This window comes from Solenopsis invicta, chromosome 4 (assembly GCF_016802725.1).
Source record: "Solenopsis invicta isolate M01_SB chromosome 4, UNIL_Sinv_3.0, whole genome shotgun sequence".
In the NCBI taxonomy this organism is placed as follows: Eukaryota; Metazoa; Arthropoda; class Insecta; order Hymenoptera; family Formicidae; genus Solenopsis; species Solenopsis invicta.
This window is the reverse complement of record NC_052667.1, coordinates 16,379,626-16,403,106: the sequence shown is the minus strand read 5'-3', so window position 1 is coordinate 16,403,106 and position 23,481 is coordinate 16,379,626. Positions and strand designations below refer to the sequence as shown.

At 30.3% G+C, this 23,481-nt stretch overlaps 1 protein-coding gene and 1 long non-coding RNA gene across 3 annotated transcripts in view; both read right to left on the bottom strand.

Annotated features, from left to right (window-relative positions):
- LOC105198064 (transcriptional activator protein Pur-beta) overlaps positions 1-15,551 on the bottom strand; it is a 121,281-nt gene extending 105,730 nt beyond the window's left edge. The window contains exons 1-2 of one of the 2 annotated variants that reach the window (XM_011164708.3): positions 14,921-15,551; positions 328-378 (exon numbers count right to left, since the gene is read on the bottom strand). In XM_011164708.3, the coding sequence (XP_011163010.1) occupies positions 328-378; positions 14,921-14,957 (88 nt within the window). In that variant the 5' untranslated portion in view covers positions 14,958-15,551. The remainder of the gene's footprint in view (positions 1-327; positions 379-14,920) is intronic. The other variant, XM_011164709.3, reaches the window with a different exon arrangement.
- Positions 8,473-14,914, bottom strand: LOC120357633. The gene is made up of 2 exons (XR_005574645.1): positions 13,591-14,914; positions 8,473-10,334 (listed from the first exon to the last, which is right to left on the bottom strand). It is a non-coding gene; the product is annotated as an uncharacterized LOC120357633 (long non-coding RNA).
- Positions 15,552-23,481: the final 7,930 nt, after the last annotated feature.

Below are 23,481 nucleotides of genomic sequence, written 5' to 3'. Positions count from 1 at the left end.
AAACTTCCTATCTGCTTTGTATTTCAATAAATTTTGTTTAAAATAAAAAATTTTGTAATAAAATGTATTTAAAAAGAAATTAATTAAGAAAGCAAGACAAATCACATTATATATTATTTTGAAATTATTTTAATATTGTAAATTAATAATATTCCTAACTAAAATAATATACCTAATTTAATAAACGTTCATATGCATGTAACTTAATATAACTAAATTTGTTTGTATTAGATAGATTAGATGAGTACATACAGCTTTATATGAATATTACATATCCATTCAAAATTCGCTTATCCTTTCAATTACTATGCACAATGGAGTACTCACCAGAATCAAAGTCAGCACCTCCAGCATCCAATCCGCCTGGATTCCCATATTCTATCAAGACAAACAAGGTGATTACTTAACAGAATAATAGAAATATTAATGCGCTTAAACTAGCAATAAAATTTTATTTTTCACAAAACAAATTTTATAAATAAAAATTATGCTGTGTGATAAAAATAAAGGATAAAAGTTCGCTTTTTAGACTTAATTATTCGAGACAAATAATTATTCAAGTTTACCTAGTTGAAAAATATGTTTAATAAAAAATTAATTATATTAAATAGCAATCTTTTATATTATGAAAACAGACCGTGAGGTATATCTGGGATGGTGAAATATCATGATATCTTGTATATTCAAGTTGAATTCTAGAGTAACTGTTCAAATTATTTCGTTACAATTTATTTAGACATTGTAGGATAATTACTGGTCATTAGTGTCCGCTCCGTTTTTATAAAAGCTGAATTTCAGTTTCTCATTTAGCAGACATTTTTAGCGTGTACGAAATTACTATCTCATTTAAAAAAAATAAACATTTTATTCAGAGTTCCATTTGCATTTACTATAGTTCTACAGTTTCTGATAGATTAGAACAACAGTTCTGTCAATTTAAACAAAAAAAAAATAATTTTAAAAATATGAGGTGCTAACTTCCTGTAGCAGCCCAAATTATGAAAAAAATAAATTAAATCACAAAATTTTATAGTTCTCGAAGAGTTCTATATAGTTCTTAATCAATTTTAAGAATAGTTCCGCATATTTACTATTTTTAAACAATTTTTTAATCTGACTGCTGGCACTCCATCTTTTGTAAAATGTGGTGCTGACAATTCCGATCAACATGTTGGCAATTCTCGATAGTTCCCGCATACTTCCGACCATTTCGAAAAGAATTCTATGAGTTTTTTATTTCTAAACAATTTTTAAACACAAACATTGGCACCTCATCACAAGAGTAAAGTACCATTTTATTGCGAGTTCTGGACGGCTCCTTGGCATTTTCCGGTAGTTTTGCAATAATTCTAAAGCTTTCTATAGATTTCGTAAAATGCCCCGACTTTTAAACATTTTTAAATAATTTTTAACTAGTGCATTAGCAGGTGCTAAAATTATTTTAAAATGTTTAAAAGCCGCAACTTTTGATAAAACCTATAGAAAGATTTTAGAACTATCGAAAAATGTCTAGAACTCGTCCAGAACTCGCATTAAGGTGATCCTTAAACTTTTATGTGGGGTGCCAACTTGTGGGTTCAAAAATTATTAAAAAGTGGTTAAAGCCGGAACTCGGAACTCTTGGCGAAACCTATAGAAAGCTTTAAAACTGCCAACAAATTGACCGGAACTGTCAGCACCGCATGAGAGGCAAACCGCTGAGGGCATTTGGTGTACAGATTTGAGGCATTATTGGGCATTACTTAAGAATTAGTAGACATTAGTGAGCATTGGTAGGCATTAGTGAGTATTGGTAGGCATCAATGAGCATTGGTGGGCATTAGTGGATATTACTATGTATTATTGGATGGACATTGGTAAATATTATTATGTATTATTGAGTTTTATTAGGTATTAATTAATATTATCATCATTTTTAAAGAAATTAAATACAAATTTCAGTTTATAATGATACTTTCCCTTTATTTCATCATGCCGTGCGCCAAATATCGCAATACTGACTTAACATGTCGAGTCCTAACCTAAATTGCGCTATTCACGATCATGTTTTTAACTGTCTCTTCGGTCGCTTGTTACGATTAGATTACATTCTGTCACGGATACGAGATTTACATTCAACTATTATAGAGTCCGTTTAGAGTGCAAACTCTATAATCCTTGTTGTGTGCGAACGTGTTTGTCCGTTACAAAAATTTGTGCAGGATTGCTGATGCAATCATCAGACTTTACGCATTACTAGATTTTTGATTCCGATTTTATACTTTTAATTCCACTATTATTTAAATACTGGTCGCAATATTGGTTGCTATCGCACACAAAAAGATTCGTATTTTCAGAACATTAGAACTTGCAGTGTTATATGTTAAATGCAATTAAATAGTTTCATTTTCTAACCAAAAATGTAATCTCACATATTTCTTTATAATTTTATGCAGTTATGCTTTTTTATCACATCTATTAGAATTCAATCTTCATTCAGTAGTAAATAAACTATTTTTTTTAATTTACGTTTATAAATTTTCTTCTAGTGTCACAACTTACCAATTGACATACAAAGCAATCAAAGAAGCAACTTGTTAAAATTATTTTTAACAATATATTTAAGAACATAGTGATATATTATTATAATTAGCAAACTATAGTCTAGGATTAAGGTATCATTTTTACTATTAAAATAAAATAAATGTGTATGTAAGCATATGTATATGTACATAAATTTTACTAAACTATTATTTTAAAAATGTATATTTTATAGATGACAAATACCAACAAAGATTTTGAAAAAGAACCTAAGGATTTGCAGCACTCGACTTGTTTAGAAGATTCCTTTACAAAAGCTCAAACAACTTTAAATTTAAAAATTCCTTCAACTTTAAAAAATTTATTAATTAACGGATTAAAAAATGGGACCGTTATAGCTAATATAAATAATACTGACTTAACAAAATTCAAATCATTTGCGAGAAATAAGTTATATAATATCATAGACAAAAAGGATTTGCTAGAATATTATGGCCTGTACTGGAAAAATCCTTCATTGTTTCAATTTGTGCCCGGGCATAAAAATATAATAACTTTATCTATCTAAATACTATAAGAAAAAATTATTAAATAAAAACAGTTTAGAAAGTATGTATAAAATTGAAAAAAAAAGAACTGAAAGAGGAACTAAAAAAAAAGCAGGGATTAATTCGATCAAATTTAAATTTAATTGAAGCAAGTATTTCTCAATCATTTTCTACCGTAAATAATATAATAGAAAATAATTTATTGTTACCTCTCTCTGATGAATTATTGCAAACTATACTGTTAGAAGAAAATGAAACAATAAGAAAAGCTATTATTTCTAGGACGCAAGGTAAAATAAACTAAGCTGAATAGAAAGTTTTGCGAAATTTACTTGATCAAATAATTATAACAAGTATGGAAAGAAATGAATTGAAATGTTTTATAACATGTTTTTGTGGATCGAATTATAGTATATCTAAATTTCAAAAAAAAAACTCAAATTTAAAACGTTAGATTTATGCTAATTTTCAGACATTTGTTAAAAAAGCATATTCAAAATAGAGATATAGTAACTACTAAATTTATAAGTAAAAACACTTGGATTACTAATTATATTCGGATTACTAATTAAAAATGTATCACCAAAATCTCCAAACACAAAGTTATGTCAAAATATCGAATCTGAAAATAAGTATAAATAATGCTGAAAGTATAAATAAAACTAGTCAATGTAAAGATATTACAAAAATAAATATTTTTACAAATGTAGAAAATATGGATATAATTTCAGTAAATAATTTGCTAAATGTTCAAGAACAGTATGAAATCTATTATTCTAGTCTTGATTCTATTTCAATTATTGATCTTGAAACGACTTTCAATACTATTGATCTCAATACTGCTTCTGATTCTATCTCACAATCAGTTATTAATCTTAATATTGATTCAAATAATCAAACAAAAGGAGATGATATTAGAAATATTCCTTCAAGTTCTAAAGCAGATATTCAATATGAAGAGATACCTAAATTTCAAAGTGTTAAATATCAAAGATCTGACAGGTTAAAGAAAGCCCCCCAAAAAATTAGAGCCTAATAAAACTTTAATAACAGATTATTTCGTTTTACCTGAAAAAGTTGCAAAAATTTTTAATGATAACATTAAAGTAACTAAAACTTTTTACCTAAAATAAAACAATTAGAGATAAATTCTAATATAGAAGATAATGAATTAGTTTTATATAGCTTTAAAGAAATTTTTAAATATGTCATTAATAAATTCGAAGCATCCAACGAATAAAAACTCTTATGATAAAGCTACGAAAAAATTTGCAACTTATCTTTATTATACAAGAGGAAGATTGTTATATATGAAACATTGTATGTAAATTTACCAAACATATTACCTTCAATAACTACACTAAACAGATATTCGTTTATTAATTGTAAGCATACCGAAGAAGGTGATTGATTTTATTGGTTTAGTGCAATATTTAAATGAGAGAAATGTTCCAAAAATTATTTAGATAGCCAAAGATGCTACACACATTACAAGAAAAATCGAGTATGATTCGCGTTCAAATAAAGTTCTCGGATTTGCTTTGTCTCTAAAAAACGGCTTATCTGAACAAAATGAGTACATCGCCACATCTGCAGAAGCTATACAAAATATTTTTAAGATTGCTAACAAAGCTAAATACGCATATGTAATAATGGCTCAACCTTTCTCTCGTGATGTCCTCTCACCTTTGTTTAGTGCGGATAATAAATTTGATACAAATGATGTCTTTGAACAGTGGAATTTTATAGTTTATGAAGAAAGAGACAAAAAAATATGGAATCATTATTGCAGGTTTTTCAGCTGTTGGAGATAGTCGTTTGTTAAAAGCAATGCGTCTTAATTTTTTACCAATTAAAAATGAAATATTTCCATGGAATTCAACATGGCCTTGGTTTCAAATAAATATAGATAAAGTAGAGAAATGTTACATTCAAGATACAACACATATCATTACTAAAATGCGGACAAGCTTTTTAAAAGAAGAAATAACACTTCCAATAGAAATTATTTTGCTACTGTTGACCATCTTCATTACTTAGTAAAAAATGTTTCAAAAGATAAACATCTTCTGTCATCTTGGGACTTAAAAGGAGAAGATAAAATGAATTATCTCGCAGGAGCAAAACTGTGTTCTTCATCTATAATCAATCATTTAAAGCAAGTTACCAATAGTAATGATATAATTGCATATTTAAATATAATGAGTTTTTTCAGAGGGGAAATAGGTATATAAATGCAAATCAGCATCAATTATTATATTAAATTAATTAATTAAATAAAAATCGTGATATTACTAATTCTTATTCAACATGCTGTGTTACGATCGGAAAAAATTCGGCGCACATTCTGGTTGAATTCGAAGAAGTATATAAAATCATATGAATAAATATAGGCACTAAGATCTAGCTACGACCAAAGAAGGCTTTCTTATTATCATTGTGTTGTTACACTATCAATTCAAAAACATATCTCTACATTAAATATAACGAATTTTATATTATCTTTTTTAGATGAATCAACAGTTTTAAGTATTCGAGTTTATTACATATGGTATTACATTCTTTTTTCCTACGAATATAAAAACCATGGATTAAGAAAAATAAGACTTATACAACAAAAGATTACTTTTTAACTAATAATTGTTATCTTTGTATAGAACTGAATCAGGGTTGGCAGGAAAAGTCCAGTAAGTGGACTAAATCCATGGTAAATTCCAGATTTTACCGTCCCGGACTTTATACCATAAACTGGCAAATTGGAATGAACTGGCAAGAACTAAAAAAGTGACTATTAAATAAAATATATTTATATGCAAAAGAAATATTTTTGCTGTAATCTTATAATGAATCTTATATATATATAATCTTATATATATTAATGAATTTTATATAAACCAATAAAATAAACTAATAAAATCTTTCTAAATTAATATATGTAATTAAATGCAAAATAGTATTATATGTAATAGTAAGTAATAGTATTAATTAATAGTAATAATAGTAACAGTAGAAATAATTAAATAGTAAAATTTTATGTTTACCAATGTTTACCAATCATTAACGTCTTTGCGTTCGCCATTTAACATTTTATAACAAAAAACTAATTTATTTGTTACGTCGATTCCTAATCTATTACGAATTTTGTTTTGGATGAAACTTAAATTGGAGAATACTCTCTCTATTGACGCTGAACTCGCTGGACAATTATGTAAATGCATGACAAAATTAACAAAATCTTCGGGCAAATTATATTTAAAATTAAAAAAATTATATTAAATTATATTGAAATTGTATTTAATTATATTAAATTATATTTATTATTATTTTTGCCAATTTTTTTCCAGAAAATACCATTTTCTCCCGGAAAATACCGAGTTTTTGCTACTGGCATGGACTTTATCAAAAAAATGTGGAATTTTGCCAACCCTGAACTGAATGCACATAATTTGATAAAACTAATTAATTTATTTAAAAATAATAACCAATTTTTTAAGCCCGAAATGTTTTATTCTATAAAATTTAGTAGCCAAACGTGTGAAAAGTTTTTTCGGTTAGCTCAATCAATGACTTCTACATATTTAACTATTATTAACTTTAGCATTAAAGATCTAATATATCGTGTTAATAGATTAAAGCAAATGAATACTATAACAAATAAACTTTCAGGAATATTTTTATTTCCTAGAAAAGATAAGAAAAAATGTAATACTCAAAATGTTCCTACATATGAAGATATACAGAATTTGAATATCAAAGAAATAGTTGCAAATGCACAGAAAGACGTCATTGAAGAAACTAAACAGCTAGGTATAAAAATCGAAAATGATGAAGATTGGAAATTTATAGATATTTCTTTCCAAAAAATAAAAAGTGAGTTTAAATACAATGACGATAAACATAAAATTGACAATAATTATATTATAAATAGTACAATGATATAGATACAAATATTGAAAACATTGATAACACTATTTTATTTGATAATCATAATGCTGATTTAGAATTGAAAAGTTTACAATTAAAAGATTTTTCAAAACAAGTTCCACTAGAATCAATAACAGAAAATTCATCGTTTATAAAAATTCAAATTGATGACAAAACAATGGTTATTAAGAAGTCTTCATATTGTTGGCTTTTTGACAATTGTAAAGGCAAAATTAGTGCAGATAAATTTATTAATGACAAAACATCAACAAAAAACAGTATTCAAATTGCATCTAAAAAAAAAAAAAAAATATTCTCAATTTTCCAGTTCTAAAAATAAAGAAATACAGTATCCTAATTTAGAAGACAAAAGTGAATATTTTCTTGAAAATGAGTCAAAGATATTATTAGAAAACTATTATGCTGTTTTTTATGATAATAAATGTTATATTGGTCGAGTTATTGAATACAATAAAAACAATGTAAAAATAAAATTTTTTAAATCAGAACTTGATTCTTTCGTTTGGTCATGTGATGAAGATATAACAGTTGTTAAAACAAAATTTATTTTTTATGACCCAATAGAATTAATGGGAAATGGACCTTTTACATTCAAACATATCAATTATAAGTAAAAAATACAAGTTTATGAAAAGTAAATTACAAAATGATTAACTTTTTATATATGTACAAGATATTAATGTTATATCAGTATCAGCAAACATAAAACGCTATAAGTAATTAAATTTAACATCCAGAGAAAAAATTTCTTCAAACCGAAGAAATTTCTTTAACCATATAACAATGCACAAATTTCTTTGATTGAAACGAATTCTTTTTACTTAAAGAAATTTTTCTTTAAATAAAGATTACATTAAAGCGTTTATATTTAAGTAAATCTATTAAAGATGTTATTTTATAAAGATATATTTTAATTTTATACAGTATATAAAGAAAAAATATAGATTTTGTTCATTATTATATAAAAAACATTTTTATTTTATAATAATTTATCATTTTGTAATCATAATTGTGATTGAAACATTATTTATAAAACAAATAATAAAAAAAACTAATAATAAAAAGATATGTTATATTTTTGAAACCTAATATGTTTGGTTCAATTTAATTTACTTTTTTATTTTTTTATAGCTTTATTGTTATATAATAAGAAACGAGGTATTATTATGCATTACTGGGGCAATGTAAAGCATTACTAAAGCATCAATGGATATTACTAGGACATTAGTGGGCATTGCATAAAAAATTCAACAGTAATGCCCAATAATTGGGCATTAGTAAGCATTAGTGTGCACGATTTGTTCAGCGGTTTTCCTCTCGGCACCGCATTCCACGAAGAATGGAGTGCCAGCGTTCAGATTTAAAAAAAATTGTTTAAAAGTAGTAAATATGTGGAACTATTCTTAAAATTGATCAAAAAGTATAGAATTCTTCGAGAACTATAAAATTTGATGATTTATTTTTTTCGTAATTTGGGGTGCAACAGAAAGTTGGTACCATATATTTTTAAAATTAAATTTTTTTTGTTCAAATCGACAGAACTATTGTGAGTGCAAATGGAACTCTGAATAAAATGTTTATTTTTTAAAAATAAAGTGCCAAATCCACACCGGTATATTTTACAGATGTAAACTCTCTACATAATTTTAAGAGTATGTTTATGTTGAGAAATTAACACCACAAAAACTCGGAACGGCAACTACACTAAAATTAAGTTTTTTATATGCTAATTATGTACAGTATTTTCAATTTTTGTGCTCGAGCGGTTTAGCAGAAAATCACTTTATAAAATAAACAATTTTTTATTTTATAAATAATTACAGAAAGTAGGAGTGCTGGCTAACGTTAAGCCAGCATCTACTTATTGTAATTATTTATAAAATAAAAAAATTAATACACTGAAATTAAGTGTTTTTATGTACTTTTGAAATATGCACAACGAGATTTTCGTACTCATCCCTTTCGACCGACCACCCTCGAAGACCGCCCCCCCCCATCCTTTCTGATACAAGAGTGCCAGTAAAAAAAGTAAATATCAAATTGGCCGAAAAACCACCTCCAATATGAACACGCACAAATATACTGCTGCTTTTTTGGTTAAAAGAATAAAGTGAATAAACGCAACAATTTTATTGTGCATATTTCAAAAGTATATAAAAAGCGTTTAATTCTACTGTATTAATTTTTTAACTTTATAAATAATTACAATAAATAGGTGCTGACTTAACTTTAAGCCAGTATCCCCACTTTCAATCGTGATTTTCTGTTGAACCGTTCGAGTTTTAAACCTGAAAATACAGTATATTATAATTAGCATATAAAAAGTACTTAATTTAAACATAGGTGCTGTTCCAAGTTTTTGTAATAATAACTTCACAGACATAGTATGTTACATATTTTTTAACTTTAATCTAAATTAAAACCCTTGAATGTGTGAATTTCAAATAATATACTGAACTTAATGTGTGTCGTAATGTGTGTATAAATTCTGCAAATAGTCATGTTATATGTGGTTGTGGAATATGGTTGTCCGCTATGTGCATCTCTCTTGCAATTTTACAATCTTACATGTATTATAGATGCTGTATAGTATTCATTAAAAACAAAGAAATTATTTTAAAAAGTTCAAGTTTTATTTTTTTTTTAATTTTATTTTAATAGCATATATTTTAAGAAATGTTCGTAGACTTTGATTTCTGGTGCTTAATTATGTGTAAAGTCTACGAAAGATCATTAATTTGTTTTTTATAAATAAAAATGCCTTTCATGATATTAGTTGTTAGTATTCCACGATCCTCCTGCTTCCACAAACGCATCCTTTTTTTTCCTTTTCAGTAAATTGTAAATTACGTTTATTCTATATATCTGATAAATTTCTACCTATAGTGATTCAGAGAACTCTTTAATGTATTCTGTTGTCGATAATGAGATCAAAAATAGAATTTCCTCGATTATGTTTCTCATGATCTAATATTTTGTGAGAAATTACTGCATTCTATAAGTATCAAATAATAGTTATTTATTAATGTCCACAGTTTCATTATTGTAACACTATATTCATACTTTCTATACAACGCTGTATTTAATTTATATTTTCGTTATAACGTCTTGCTTATAAACAAATTAAAAAAAAAACTCTTTTTGGATAGAACCAATATAACTTATATCAATAATAAGTATATATACATCAATTGTAATGTTTTTTCGGCACTTTTATTATTTCAGATAATAAATCCACGTTTACTTACTAATGAAAATTATTAACAGATGTTGTAATATTCGATTGCTTCTGATATTTTAGAGGGGAATATGTCGTGCTGGCTTGTGAAGTTAGAATGATATATTAATTTTCGATTTAAAATTAATTATTCAAATTTTTTTCTAAAACTTTATATAAATAGTAGTAGCTATCTTAGAACTATCAGATACTTTTAACAGATATCGTAATATTTGATATTACGGTACTTTAAAGGAAAATGTGCTGGAATGTACGTGAAGTCAGCACGCCATTTTTTATGTTTCTAGAATTAAAAATGCGGAACTTTTTTAAATTTTTATCAGGAACTATCAAAAGTGCTACTGGAACTATCAATGTTTATTTTTTTTTTTTTAATTAATAAAACGTATTAACTTCACAGACACACAGATATTTTTCTTTAAAATTTCATATTTTCTATCCTAAATCTATTAGTGTACGGTATTCCTATTAGTGTATTTCTATTAGTATATTTTCTATCCTATATCTATTAGTATTAATTAGAAATTTGGAAACTTAAAGTTATAATTCTTTGCATTGCTTTTTCCTTATTACAAAAACAGTTGAGAATATGCGTTAAATAAAACTTGATAAAACTATCAAAACTATGCCAAGGTCACAAATAATAATATACGTAAATACTCATTAGCTTTGAAGCACTAATTGTAAGTCTAATTTGATTGAATAAAGAACAAAATGAGATAGAGAAAAGACAGATAGTGTAAATGTCACATTGGTGACCTCGAAAAAGCTAGCATCTCCATCATTTAAAGAAATTGAAAATATGACATAATTAACTGCTCATTTCTAATTTATTGTCGTAATCTCGAATTTAGTGCGCTTATCCGTTCACTGGAAATGAAAATCAAAAGAAGGGATAGACTTAACATTACGTTAAAATCCCCACTTCGGATAAATACGTATAGAGTATAAACAAACAAAAAAAACAAAAAAAAACACACTAAAATTTTTGCTAATTAATTAAATACTGTAAAGAGATGTTATAGACATTGATTTTTAATTTACTCAATATCAATTACAATAATGCATAATAGCTAATGATCAAAAAACGAGTTTATAACATAAAATTAATTCTGATTTATTTGTCGAATTGAAAATAAACAAAATAATTTCTTTTGAGATTTATTGTTTACAAAACAAGTTTAAAAATAATAAAAACTGCATAAAATACAAAAGTACACTGAAAAAATGTTTTTTTCTGTGTCAGATTTACTCCATTAATTTAAGATATAAAACATTTAAGTTATAAACTAAAATATAAAGGAAATTTAAAACATTAGTGTTAAGTTTGAAATATTTTAAAAAATATGATATAACAGTCGAATCTGTATACTCATAAAAAATAGGAAATGTCTAAAAACAAATAAAATTTTTAAAGGATAAATAATCAAAAGGTTAGGTTCGCGCGATACTCATTATCAGTGCGCAAGTTTCTTGTTCAAATCAACGTTGTTTGAAATCTAAATTTTTATAACGATACCACAAGCGTACGATTAACTCAATATTAGCGTATTAGGCTATCGTTCCAAAATGTCAGATTCGAATCCCGCCAATGCGTTTTCAAAAATTTGTAAAACAATACGTAATTGTAATTAGAAATTGAATATATACGAAACAATGAAAACAGATTGAGTTATAAGAATAATAAAATTAATTATAAGCTAAAGAAAACATTTTTATTTAAATATTAGTTTAAGAAATATAATTCAAAGAATATTGTATAATGTAATATTCATTGTTACAATAAATTCTGGTAATAGTTTAATAACTCAAATTACGCTTTTAATAAAACTTCTAAATCACTATGATAATAAAATTCATCATTGGACCAATTTTAATTTTTTATTAGTACAGTGAATACTTTTATTACATTTATGTACAATTTTCGTTCAGTGAATAAATTTGAGTAATAAATTAATAACGCAAATTATCTTTTTATATAACCTAAATCATTATAATAATAAAATACATCATTAGACCAATTTTAATAAATTTTTCACTAGTTCAATGAACACTTATTGCATTCACGTACATTTGGTACAGAGTCAATACAAATATATGAAATAAATTAATTGCCGTGATGATTTCGATATTAAAATGTTTCATAAATTTATTGTTTTTGAAATAACCTGATCTCAAATTTATTGCTCATGGTTTAAGTTAATAAAGTCGATAGACATTAGCGGTGCCAAAACTGCGTACAAGAGTAAAGTATATTAAACTACGAGCAATAAATTTGGGACCGAGTTATTTTAAAAACAATAAACAGAAAACATTTTAATACCAAAATCATCACGATAATTAATTTATTTCATGTACTTTTGTATTTTACAAATTTTTCATCATTTTTAAACTTGTTTTATGAATAATAAATCTCCAAAGAAGTTATTCCGCGTATTTTTAATTCAAAAAGCATGTCAGTATTGTTATAAACTTATTTTCTGGCCGTTTGACTCTTATACGTTTCTGTTATCGATATTGGATAAATCCATTATCAATCAATACTTTCAATCTCTTTGCAGTATTTTAGTGTAATAATTAGCAAAAAAATTTTAACGTACTTACTCGTTTTTTGTTTACAATACTTTATACGTGTTTTTCCAAAGTAGGAGTACTAGTGTTAAGTCAAGAAGCTCACTTTTAATTTTAAGTTTTAACAATTTTATTATATAAGAGTAATAAATTCGAAACTAGAGCAATAAATTAGAAATAAAAGAAAATATTAATGTTGTCATATTTCTAATTTTTTTTTAATGGTGAGGGTGCTAGCTTCACAGAGATGCATCGGCTATATGAGACATGGAAAAAGAGATCAAGAGCATAAAAAAAAACGTACACATATAGTACGTAAATCGAAGAGAAGAGAGCAAAAGAAAGAGAGAGCAAAAGCTTCGAATTTTAAACACGCGAAAAAGACAAGATCGTAACAGATCTATTCGAGATATTCTTTTCATAATCCTATCATTTTGAGGTCAAAAGACATCACGTTATGCGATACGGAAAGAAACACAAAAAAAAAAAATAAAAAAAACAGAAAAGAGAGAGACACTGCGAGTATGATTTGTATGACAAGCGAATTTTTTTTCTTCGATTGATCAATCGCATTCTGTACAAATACAACTTTGCTCTGCAAAAGCTGTATTTTCGCATAATGTGTTTAATCGATCAATGAATTAAAAAACTTGCTTTACGTGTATAAAATTTATACGATTAATTCAAACAATCAATTGCATTGTTTGCATATTCTCACGTATATACGCGTCGTTGTCTACTGATAGGTAATTATAGAAATTAAATTACATTATATTTGCGCTCTTTCGTGGTTGAGATGACTCTTAATCAGAATCCAAAATTAGATCATAAAACATATAAAGTGTTTTAAAGATGACTTATAATCCGATTTTGGATTTTGTGTTATCTGGATACAATCGCAACAAAATTTTGGTTTGGCTCGTTACCGGCTCGTAAAAGAAAAACGAGCTTGCACCGCATAGAGAACCGGCATTGCGACGCAGGATAATGTTGAAAATTACAAATATCGACACATGAGAGCAATAGAGAAAATACTCGTTCACGCTCGCACGCATGTATATGTACAATTCCGTATTAAGAAATAGACTTGAGTGGACTATATGTTTAGAATGGCAATTTTTAATTTTATTTTTTTGTTTAATTAAGCATTGTAAAATATTTGAAAAATTGAAAACAGTGAAAAAAATTGTGTATCCCCCAGGAAATTAAACTCGATGTAAATAAAGGTTTTCTTAAAACGACATCTCAAAGAAATTAATTTTTAAAATTGTGAATTTTGTAAAATTTTAATGAGCACTTGCGTAATAAAAAGTTAGGGTTATAAAATAATATAATGATTTTAATAATTTTTAATGTTCTAATATCTCTTGAGAAAATTGTTACTCAAAATAATTCAGTGTATGGGTGCAAAACAGGTTAATGCGGCACTGTATACGTGTGTGCCTATGTGCGCGCATGCATGCGCGCGTCGTAAAAAGCGAAGAGGAAGGGAGAGGCTCGCGACCAAAGGAGTGAGAGAGCGGAGCATGTAGGGGACGAAAGGGGCTCTTCTCGACCGACATGCAGCCGGCCATCTTGAATCTTGGGTGCTGTTGAAAAATAGCGATTCCTTTTGCGCGGCGCTTGACAAAACCGGCGCAAAGATGCGAGAGACGATGCTCGCGGCATGCATGCTGATGCAATGAGTTTCGTTGCTGATCGCGTTTTCGCGATTGGAATACGTCGTTCTCCGGAGTTCTCGCAGACGAACGGAGCGAAAGCGCGGAGGTTTGTCATTCGTTAAACTCCAAGATGAGCGTTTGTTCGTTCTCCTTCGAGTTTAATATGCACACGAACAGGCCGTGCCACGCAAGAAGCACCAAATACACAGACAAAGATGATATAGAGAAAAAGAAAGAGAGAGAGAGAGAGAGAGAAATGTCGGTTAACAGAGCGATCTATGCTCCGTTTTCATTCATTCGACGCGACGTTGCCAGGGCACTGCGGCCGAACGACTGCCCGAGATGGCAAAGAGAACAGCAGGGCAAAAGAAAAAAAGAAAAAGCAATATGATATATGGAGAAGGTTTAGTCATAGCGCTTCGTCCGGCTGTTCTTACTTTGCGGCTGATCGTCCAGGCTCTCTCGGTCGGACATTGCGCTTTTCGTGACACGTTCCTCTTTTGGTTATATTTCCACGCGTCGTTGTCGTCTCTTGACGTCTTCCGCTTGACGATAGGTCCCCGGCGATCAAAATGAGAAAAAAGGAAATATACTATTCACGGGAAAAAATAGGAAATGCCTCGATACTCCAGTCCGTGTAGGCGCGCGCGAGACCCTTTAGATATGACGGCGATGACGATAATCCTCCCTTTTCAGACCGCCGAGATAAACTCCACACAAAAACCCAACTATCTTCTTTCACACCGTAGCCAGCACAGTGCACCGTAAATTTTGCACTTCCTACTCCGTTTTTTCCTTCCGTTCTTGTACACAATCACAGTCCGACCGCCAACCAACCGACCGACCGACCGAACGACCGACCGAACGAACGACCGACCGACCGACCGACCGTCCGTCCGTCCGTCCGTCTACGGCACCAGTCGTCAACCACCACCACCGCACACGCTCGCCTAGCTCGTCGCTCGCTCGCTCGCTCACTCTACGCCGACACACACTGCCACTCTTCCGCACGTCCGCGCTGCTTTCCGACTTGCCCTTGCTTGTCGCCCGTCTTTCGCTCTCGCTCTTCCACCTTCTCTTCAATCCCCTCTCCCTTTTCATATATGAGTGAGAGGATAAAAGAGAGAATCAAAAGAGAGATAACTGCACGCGCGTGTGTAAAGCCATGCCAGCTTTAACCAAGCATGCATATATGTGTGCATGCATGCATACACGCACGTATATATTAAGTATTATCCAGCTTTGTAAATTTGCCGAACATATAGACGTGTATAGGCTTGTTTTCTATTCCTGCACTAGACTGCACTGGAACGTTCCTTCTTGCTTTCGCTAACTTTGAAACATCTATCTATTTCATTTTAAGTGTACACTTATTTAGAGAGTTCAGGAACAGAAAACAAACGGTATATAAACTATCAAAGTCATGACATTATGTATGTACTTATATGCCTACGCGATATACTTTTCTCTTTCCCTATTTATGAATGTTTGTCTTTTTGCACTTGTGAATTCGCCACAATACTCTCAAGATAAGCAATAATATTTTTAATATTATTTTCCATCATATCGAATACACATACACACACACACACACACACACACACACACACACACACACACACACACACACACACATTTTATTTATATATATATATATATATATAATAGATTTACTTGAAATAGCAATACAGCTATTGTATGTACATACAATTTTGGTGATTTAATATTAAACCAAATTCGCACATTGATAATTGCATATTAACCTACAAAATTGATTATAAAAAATGTAATAAGTATACAAGCATATTTTCTACCGTAAGCAATATAGAAGAAACTTTTATATTTTTCGACTTGAAATTTGTTTTCTTCGATCGCATTACATTTAGATATCCACACATCCAGCGTGTTTGATTCTGTCCGTGGAGAAATTTTCCAAACTGAGAAGTTACCACTTTCTACATACTCGCAGTTTATGATTAAAGTAACGATTAAAGGGCCTCGCACATGAAATGCATAACATTACATAAGCACAACATAAAACCAATGGACCAATGAGCATCCAGCGTAAAGTCGCCATATTGACTTACATAAGATTCCCACTGGTCCAGAGGCCTTAAGGCTATAACACACACCTTCTATAACCGTAACCATCCGTTTGTTTTCTGTTCCTGAACTCCCTGAATTATTGTGCACTTAAAATGAAATAGATATATATTTGAAAGTTAGTGAAAGCAAGAAGAAACGTTCTAGTGCAGTCTAGTGCAGGAATAGAAAACAAACCTCATAAGACGTATATACCGTAAAAATTAACTAATCACAGTCGAGAATTCAGATTTTTATTTCTTAATTCTCGATTGGGATTAGATAATTCTTACGGTACGTTTTATGGTTACGGCTATGGCTCAATGCACACAGGACGCGTCAACGCGTTACGCGTGGCGAATAGCCAATCGTTCTTTTGCTTTCTTATTTCTTGTCATAAAAACGAAAAAATGATTGGCTATTCGCCACGCGTAACGCGTTGACGCGTCCTGTGTGCATTGAGCCTATGGAAGGTGTGTGTTATAGCCTAAAGGGCCTCGCACATGAAATGCATAACATAACATAAGCACAACATAAGACTAACGGAGTAATGAAAATGTTAGGTAAATCAATATGGCGACTTTATGCTGGATGCTCATTGGCCCATAGGTCTTATGTTATGCTTATGTTATGTTATGCGTTTCATGTGCGAGGCCCTTTAAAGGGTATAACACACTTTCCATAACCGTAACCATAAGACGTACCGTAAGAATTAGCCAATCACAGTCGAGAATTTAGAAATAAGAATTTGAATTCTCGACTGTAATTGGCTAATTCTTACGGTACATCTTATGGTTACGGTTATGGAAAGTGTGTGTGATAGCCTTAAAGCCTGTTCTACAATAGCATAAACACAAGACCGTAAGATTGTAAGGCGTGGTTTAAAGAGCTCGTAAGCGAATGAAAAATTTTCATTTCTTACGTTACAACCTTACGCTCTTGTGTTTACTGCTATTGTAGAACAGGCATAAGAGTCTTGCAGATAAAATGCATAACATAACATAAGCACAACAGAAGACCGATGGACCAATGAGCATCCAGCATAAAGTCGCCATATTAATTTACATAAGATTCCTATTGGTCCAGAGGCCTTACGCTACGCTTATGCTCTTTTATGCATTTCATGTGCAAGACCCTTTAAAGGGCCTCGCACATAAAATACATAACATAACATAAGCACTATGACCTAATTTACATCGTGCACTTGATACGCGTATTAAGCACTATATTCGTATCAACGTATAAGCACTAAATTCGTACTAAATTTTTAGTACTCACGATGTAAACGCTGCCGGATCAAATTGGTACGAACGTATTAAGCAAGAGTATCGTACCAAACTGATACGCGTACCAAATGATACAAATGACGATGTAAACACTGAAACGTATTTTGTAGCGGATTAGGCCTATTGAATATAACCTTAATTGACCGGTCTTATGATAAGTAATCTTATTTGGTCTCTCTGAAACGATAACATATTAAAAAATGTCGTGTAAGAAACATTTAGTACGTTCACTGTAAACGAGCCTGTATTACAGCATTGGTGCGCACCAAACTTAATACGAGTACCAAAGTATTAACGATGTAAACTAGGTCAATATAAGACCAATGGACCAATGAAAATGTTATGCAAATCAATATGGCGACTTTATGCTAGATGCTTATTGGTCCATCCGTCTTATGTTGTGCATATGATATGTTATGCATTTCATGTGCGAGGCCCTTAATAGACTTTCTACAATTGACCTTGTTTACACCGAGCACTTGATACGCGTACTAACTAGTAATTTTCTATTAAATTGTCTTGATTTCGGCAATAAATTAAAAAAATAATATATTAAGTTGGTACAATATGAATCAAATTAATTAAATATATGTATTATGTATACACGCATTGTCGACAGTAAGATAAATTAATAGAAAGTTACGAGTTAGTACGCGTATTAAGTGCTCGGTGTAAACTAGGGCATTAAGCTATTAATCGGTATCATAAGTCATAAGCCATAAGGATTGATCAATCACAGTCGAATATTCTTTTCACATTTGACTGTGATTGGTCAATTTTTATGGCTTATGACTTATGATACCGACTAAAGGGCCTCGCACATGAAATGCATAACAGAGCATAAGCGTAGCATAAGGCCTCTGGACCAATGGGAATCTTATGTAAATCAATATGGCGACTTTATACTGGATACTCATTGGTCTATCGGTCTTATGTTGTGCTTATGTTATGTTATGTATTTCATGTGCGAGGCCCTTTAATAGTTTAAAATGCCACATGAAATGCGTAACATAACATAAGCACAACATAAAACCGATGGACCAATGAGCATCCAACATAAAGTCGCAATCATGGTGGAAGTAGACATGGGCTGCGTTCCGATATACACTGCAAGTACTGAAAATCTATAGTTCACGTTACGTATACTATAGATTTTCAGTACTGGCAGTGAATTTCGGAACGCAGCCATGGTGTGCGCAGTTTGCAAGCGTCTCTCTCTAATTCTTTGCCCTCTCACTTATTTTTTGACCGTAAGTCCCCATGTGTACCAACCTTGTTTAACTCCGTAAAGTTGTTACAACTGAATGTGTTTGTTTTCGTTGCACGCACGTCATTTAGTATTCTTTCGGTCTCTTTTTATCATATACGTGCGTGAATGTCGTATGATTGCACTTATCGTATAATTATAATAAAATGTACATTAAATTCGATATAAAAAACGTATGGAAGATGTCGATAATTTTGAAAAGAAAATCTTAAGATTCATCTCCACAATGCTAAAACTCGGTGCAACTTTTCGAGCTGAGAACTGTGTGATCAATTAGCTTGTCACTTTTCCGTAAAAGCTAAACATTGATTGGTTACAAACTTTTCGATCTGAGAACTCGGACCGATTTCTAGCCATTTCTAGCATCGCGGGCTTTTATAAATAAACTTTTCCATAGTAATCAAAGAATATCGTAATATTATTACAATTTCTAAGAGCTGGTTTTAAAATCTCCTGTTTGTGACCAGTTCAGTACCAATTGTAATTGATTCCCACATAGAAATTGACCTCCAATGGATGTCCATTGCCCTTCCATAGCTCCATAGGACGTCTATCTCCATGGTGGAAGTCAGATGGACGTCCATTAGAAGTCCATGAAACCTCCATAGCTCCATGGGATTTTACTTCCATCATGGAAGTCAGATGGACATCCATTAGAAGTCCATAAAATCTCCATAGCTCTATGGGATTTTACTTCCATCATGGAAGTCAGATAGATCTCCATTAGACATCCATCCAACGTCCATAGCTTCATGGGATATTATTTCCATCATAGAAGTCAGATAGACATCCATTAGAAGTCCATTAAACCTCTATAACTTCATAGGATTTTACTTCCATCGTGGAAGTCAGATGGACGTCCATTAGAAGTCCATAAAATTTCTATAGCTTCATGAGATTTTACTTTTATCATAGAAGTCAGGTAGATTCCGTAAAGCGTATAATGCGCATGACGTTATCCTTGTTGATCACCAGAAGTTAAACAAGGATAAATTACGTACATCATGCGCTCTCTTTACGGAATTTGATTATTATCTCTTTATCAAAACAATTATGCAACTAATTGTTTATAACAATTATAACAACTATGACAATTAAAAAAGCGTCATATATATTTTTTTAGTAATTTTTCTCGGTGAATCGATTGGCGCAATCAGTTCTCCTCTACAGTCAGTTTTTGACAATTTGTTTATAACAATTAATTGCAAAATTAACTTTGGCAACGGGCTTTTTACGTCATTAATGTTTTTTCATGCTTTGACTATACTATTTCTAATTGTTGTTTTTTGACTGATTTGGCCATGGGCAGAAACAGGTTTTAATTATTTATATAATTTATATTAAAAATATCTAAGGCTAAATAAACAAAAGGTTAATAAGAGTGTTTGCGCGATACCCAAGACGCCAGTTTCTTCTTGTTCAAATCAGCTTTACTTCAAATATAACTTTTTATTAACAATCTGACAAGTGTACGTTTAGCTCAGTGTTAAGATACTAGGTTATCGTTCCAAAGATCTTAGGTTCGAATCCTGCCGGCGCCAATACGTTTCAAAAATTTATAAAATAATACGTAATTGTAATTAGTGAATTAAAATGTTATATGTGAAACAGTGAATACAGATTAAGCTATAAAAATAATAAAATTTGTTTTAAAAAAATTTTTTTACCGTCCATTAGATGTCCACTGAAGATCCGAACCTCCACGGTACACGTCCATTAATAATCTAAGTAACGTCTGCTGAGACTCCATAAAGCCTCTACTAATGATCCACGTGACGTCGGTTTGTCATCCACTAAGGCTCTATGAACCCTTTATTAATGATCCACGTAACGCCTAATGGACATCCGTTGTTAACGTCTAATGGACGTCCAATGGACGTGCGCAATGCGGAACTGTGGATGCCTAGTGGCCGTCCATTGGATGTCTATGGGACGTCTACTGGAAGGTCCAAACTTCCACGGCAGACGTCCATTAGACGTCTATTGGAGGTTTTAGTTCTATGTGGGTTATTTCTGGTCAATTTTATTTAACGACAACTACGATATGTAAGATAATAATAAAGTATATAAATGTAAGATAATATTAAAGGAAAAAAACTAATATAATGAAGGATAATAATAAACGACTTTTATTTATATAAAAAAAACTCTGATATATTTAAACCAATGGTTTCGCGCTCGTGTTATAAATCACAGATTAATTATAGGCCGTAAACAAGCAAGACGATTATTAATTTAATAAATTTATTAAAATCTAAAAAGATTGTGATTACGAAATGTTTCGGTCTTACTTGACCTTCTTCAGCCGTAACGTTAACATTAATCTACTATCTTTTTGAACATATTTTTTATTTATTTTTCTACTCGTATATAAGTACGAGTTCGTACCAAACATTAATTATAATATTTCATCGAGAATGCATTGATAGTATTCGATATTTTCTTTAACAAGTGTAATTATTTTGTGTATTACATAATTTTCTTGGGAAAAGTAGTCACCATGAAAATTTATAAATTTTTTCAACAATTTTACTAATATGAATTAATTCATCAGAGGGATACATTATTTGGTACCCTTCAGAGACATAATGATATGTATCAGGTATCAGAGAAAAGGACACAACGAACATATAGCAGAGTGTGACAAAGATGCAATCAAAACAGTTGTAGTAACCTGATATCATCAAACATTTAGTTTTTTGTAGTTGGCAGACTTGGGGACTTACAGTGGCTGTGTTCCGTTTTTACTGGCAGTACTGAAAATTTATAGTTCATGTCACCTATACTATACATTTTCAGTACTGGCAGTTAATATCGGAACACAGCCATACTCTCGATGCGAAAAAGGGGCGTGGTTTGCGAGTTTCGCGCACACCGTGTCTACTTCCACCATGGTCGCAATATTGATTTACATAAGATTCCCATTGGTCCAGAGGCCTTATGCTACGCTTATGCTCTGTTATGCATTTCATGTGCGAGGCTTTTTAGAGTTCATTTATATTTGGATTATTTTTTACGGTTACGGCTATTATAAACCAACTTTAAAACAACCTTTAAAGTTGGTTTATTAATAGCCGTAACCGTAAAAAATTGGCCAATCATAGTTGATCTATAGAAGAATAATCGACCACGATTGATTCATTTTTTACGGTAACGGCTATTATAAACTAATCCTTATACAAGCAATAACGGACCGGATCCGATAGCACACGGTGCGACAGCCCATTAACTAATCATCTTGACTTATCTAACCAACCAACGAAAAAAATTGGCATCGATCACTGTGAGTGGTAGGCCCGTATTCATAGTCGGAACTTATTCTTAAGCACAGTATATCCAGTAGCGCAACTCCCTGTCGGCACCTTTGATCTTAGCGTGTACAAAATTGAACTGCACATGCGCGAGCTAAGTAGGTAACCAATCATAGATCTGCTCTTTGGTGCTGCACTAAAATGTTGTATCTCGCTTTCACTAAACTTGAAATGTATATGTATTTCATTTCAAGTACAACGGCTGTTCCCTTGTCATCATTTCCTTTTATCATTTCCCTCTCTTTTTCAAACGTATTATTTGCAAGTTGGTTGTTATATTTAAGATATAAATTAAATAAAAACGATATAAATAAGTATTTAATCACGCAATATACTATTCAAACAATAAAAAATATGTAAATAAAGAAAATATATATAACAAAGGAAAAATATATATACAATTCAACAAATATTGATAAAAAAGAAAGTGTGTGTGTGTATATATATATATATAGTTTCTGTAAAAAAATGCGTAAAATTTAAAAAAAACGTTGAGTGCAAATAAAGAGAAAACAGTACCTTTAAAACTCAACTTGTGTAAAAACAAATATTACAAGCACTAGAACAACTTATAATTCTTTATTTTATCATTATAAACTAAGCCTAAATGTTTAATCACCAGGAATATTCATTATAATAAAGATAAAGCAATAACTTATGATTTAAATTCAGTTTTGCGAAAGCGAAATACCTCTAAGACTCAATTTGTGTAATTAAAAATATTTCAAATATTAGAACAACTTATATTTTTTCATTTTATCATTAAAAACTAGGTCTAAATATTTAATTACTGGAAATATTTATTATAATAAAGATGAAGCAATAACAGTAATGATTTTGATTCAATGTTATGAAAGCGAAACATCTTGGTGATTCTAAACTTTTAATCTAAATCATAACTGTTTTTGCTTTATCTTTATTTTCATAAATATTTCTGGTGATTAAACATTTAGACTTAGTTTATAATGATAACATAAAGAAATTTAAGTTGTTATATTGCTTGTAATATTTTTAAGTACACAAGTTGAGTCTTAGAGGTAATTCGCTTTCGC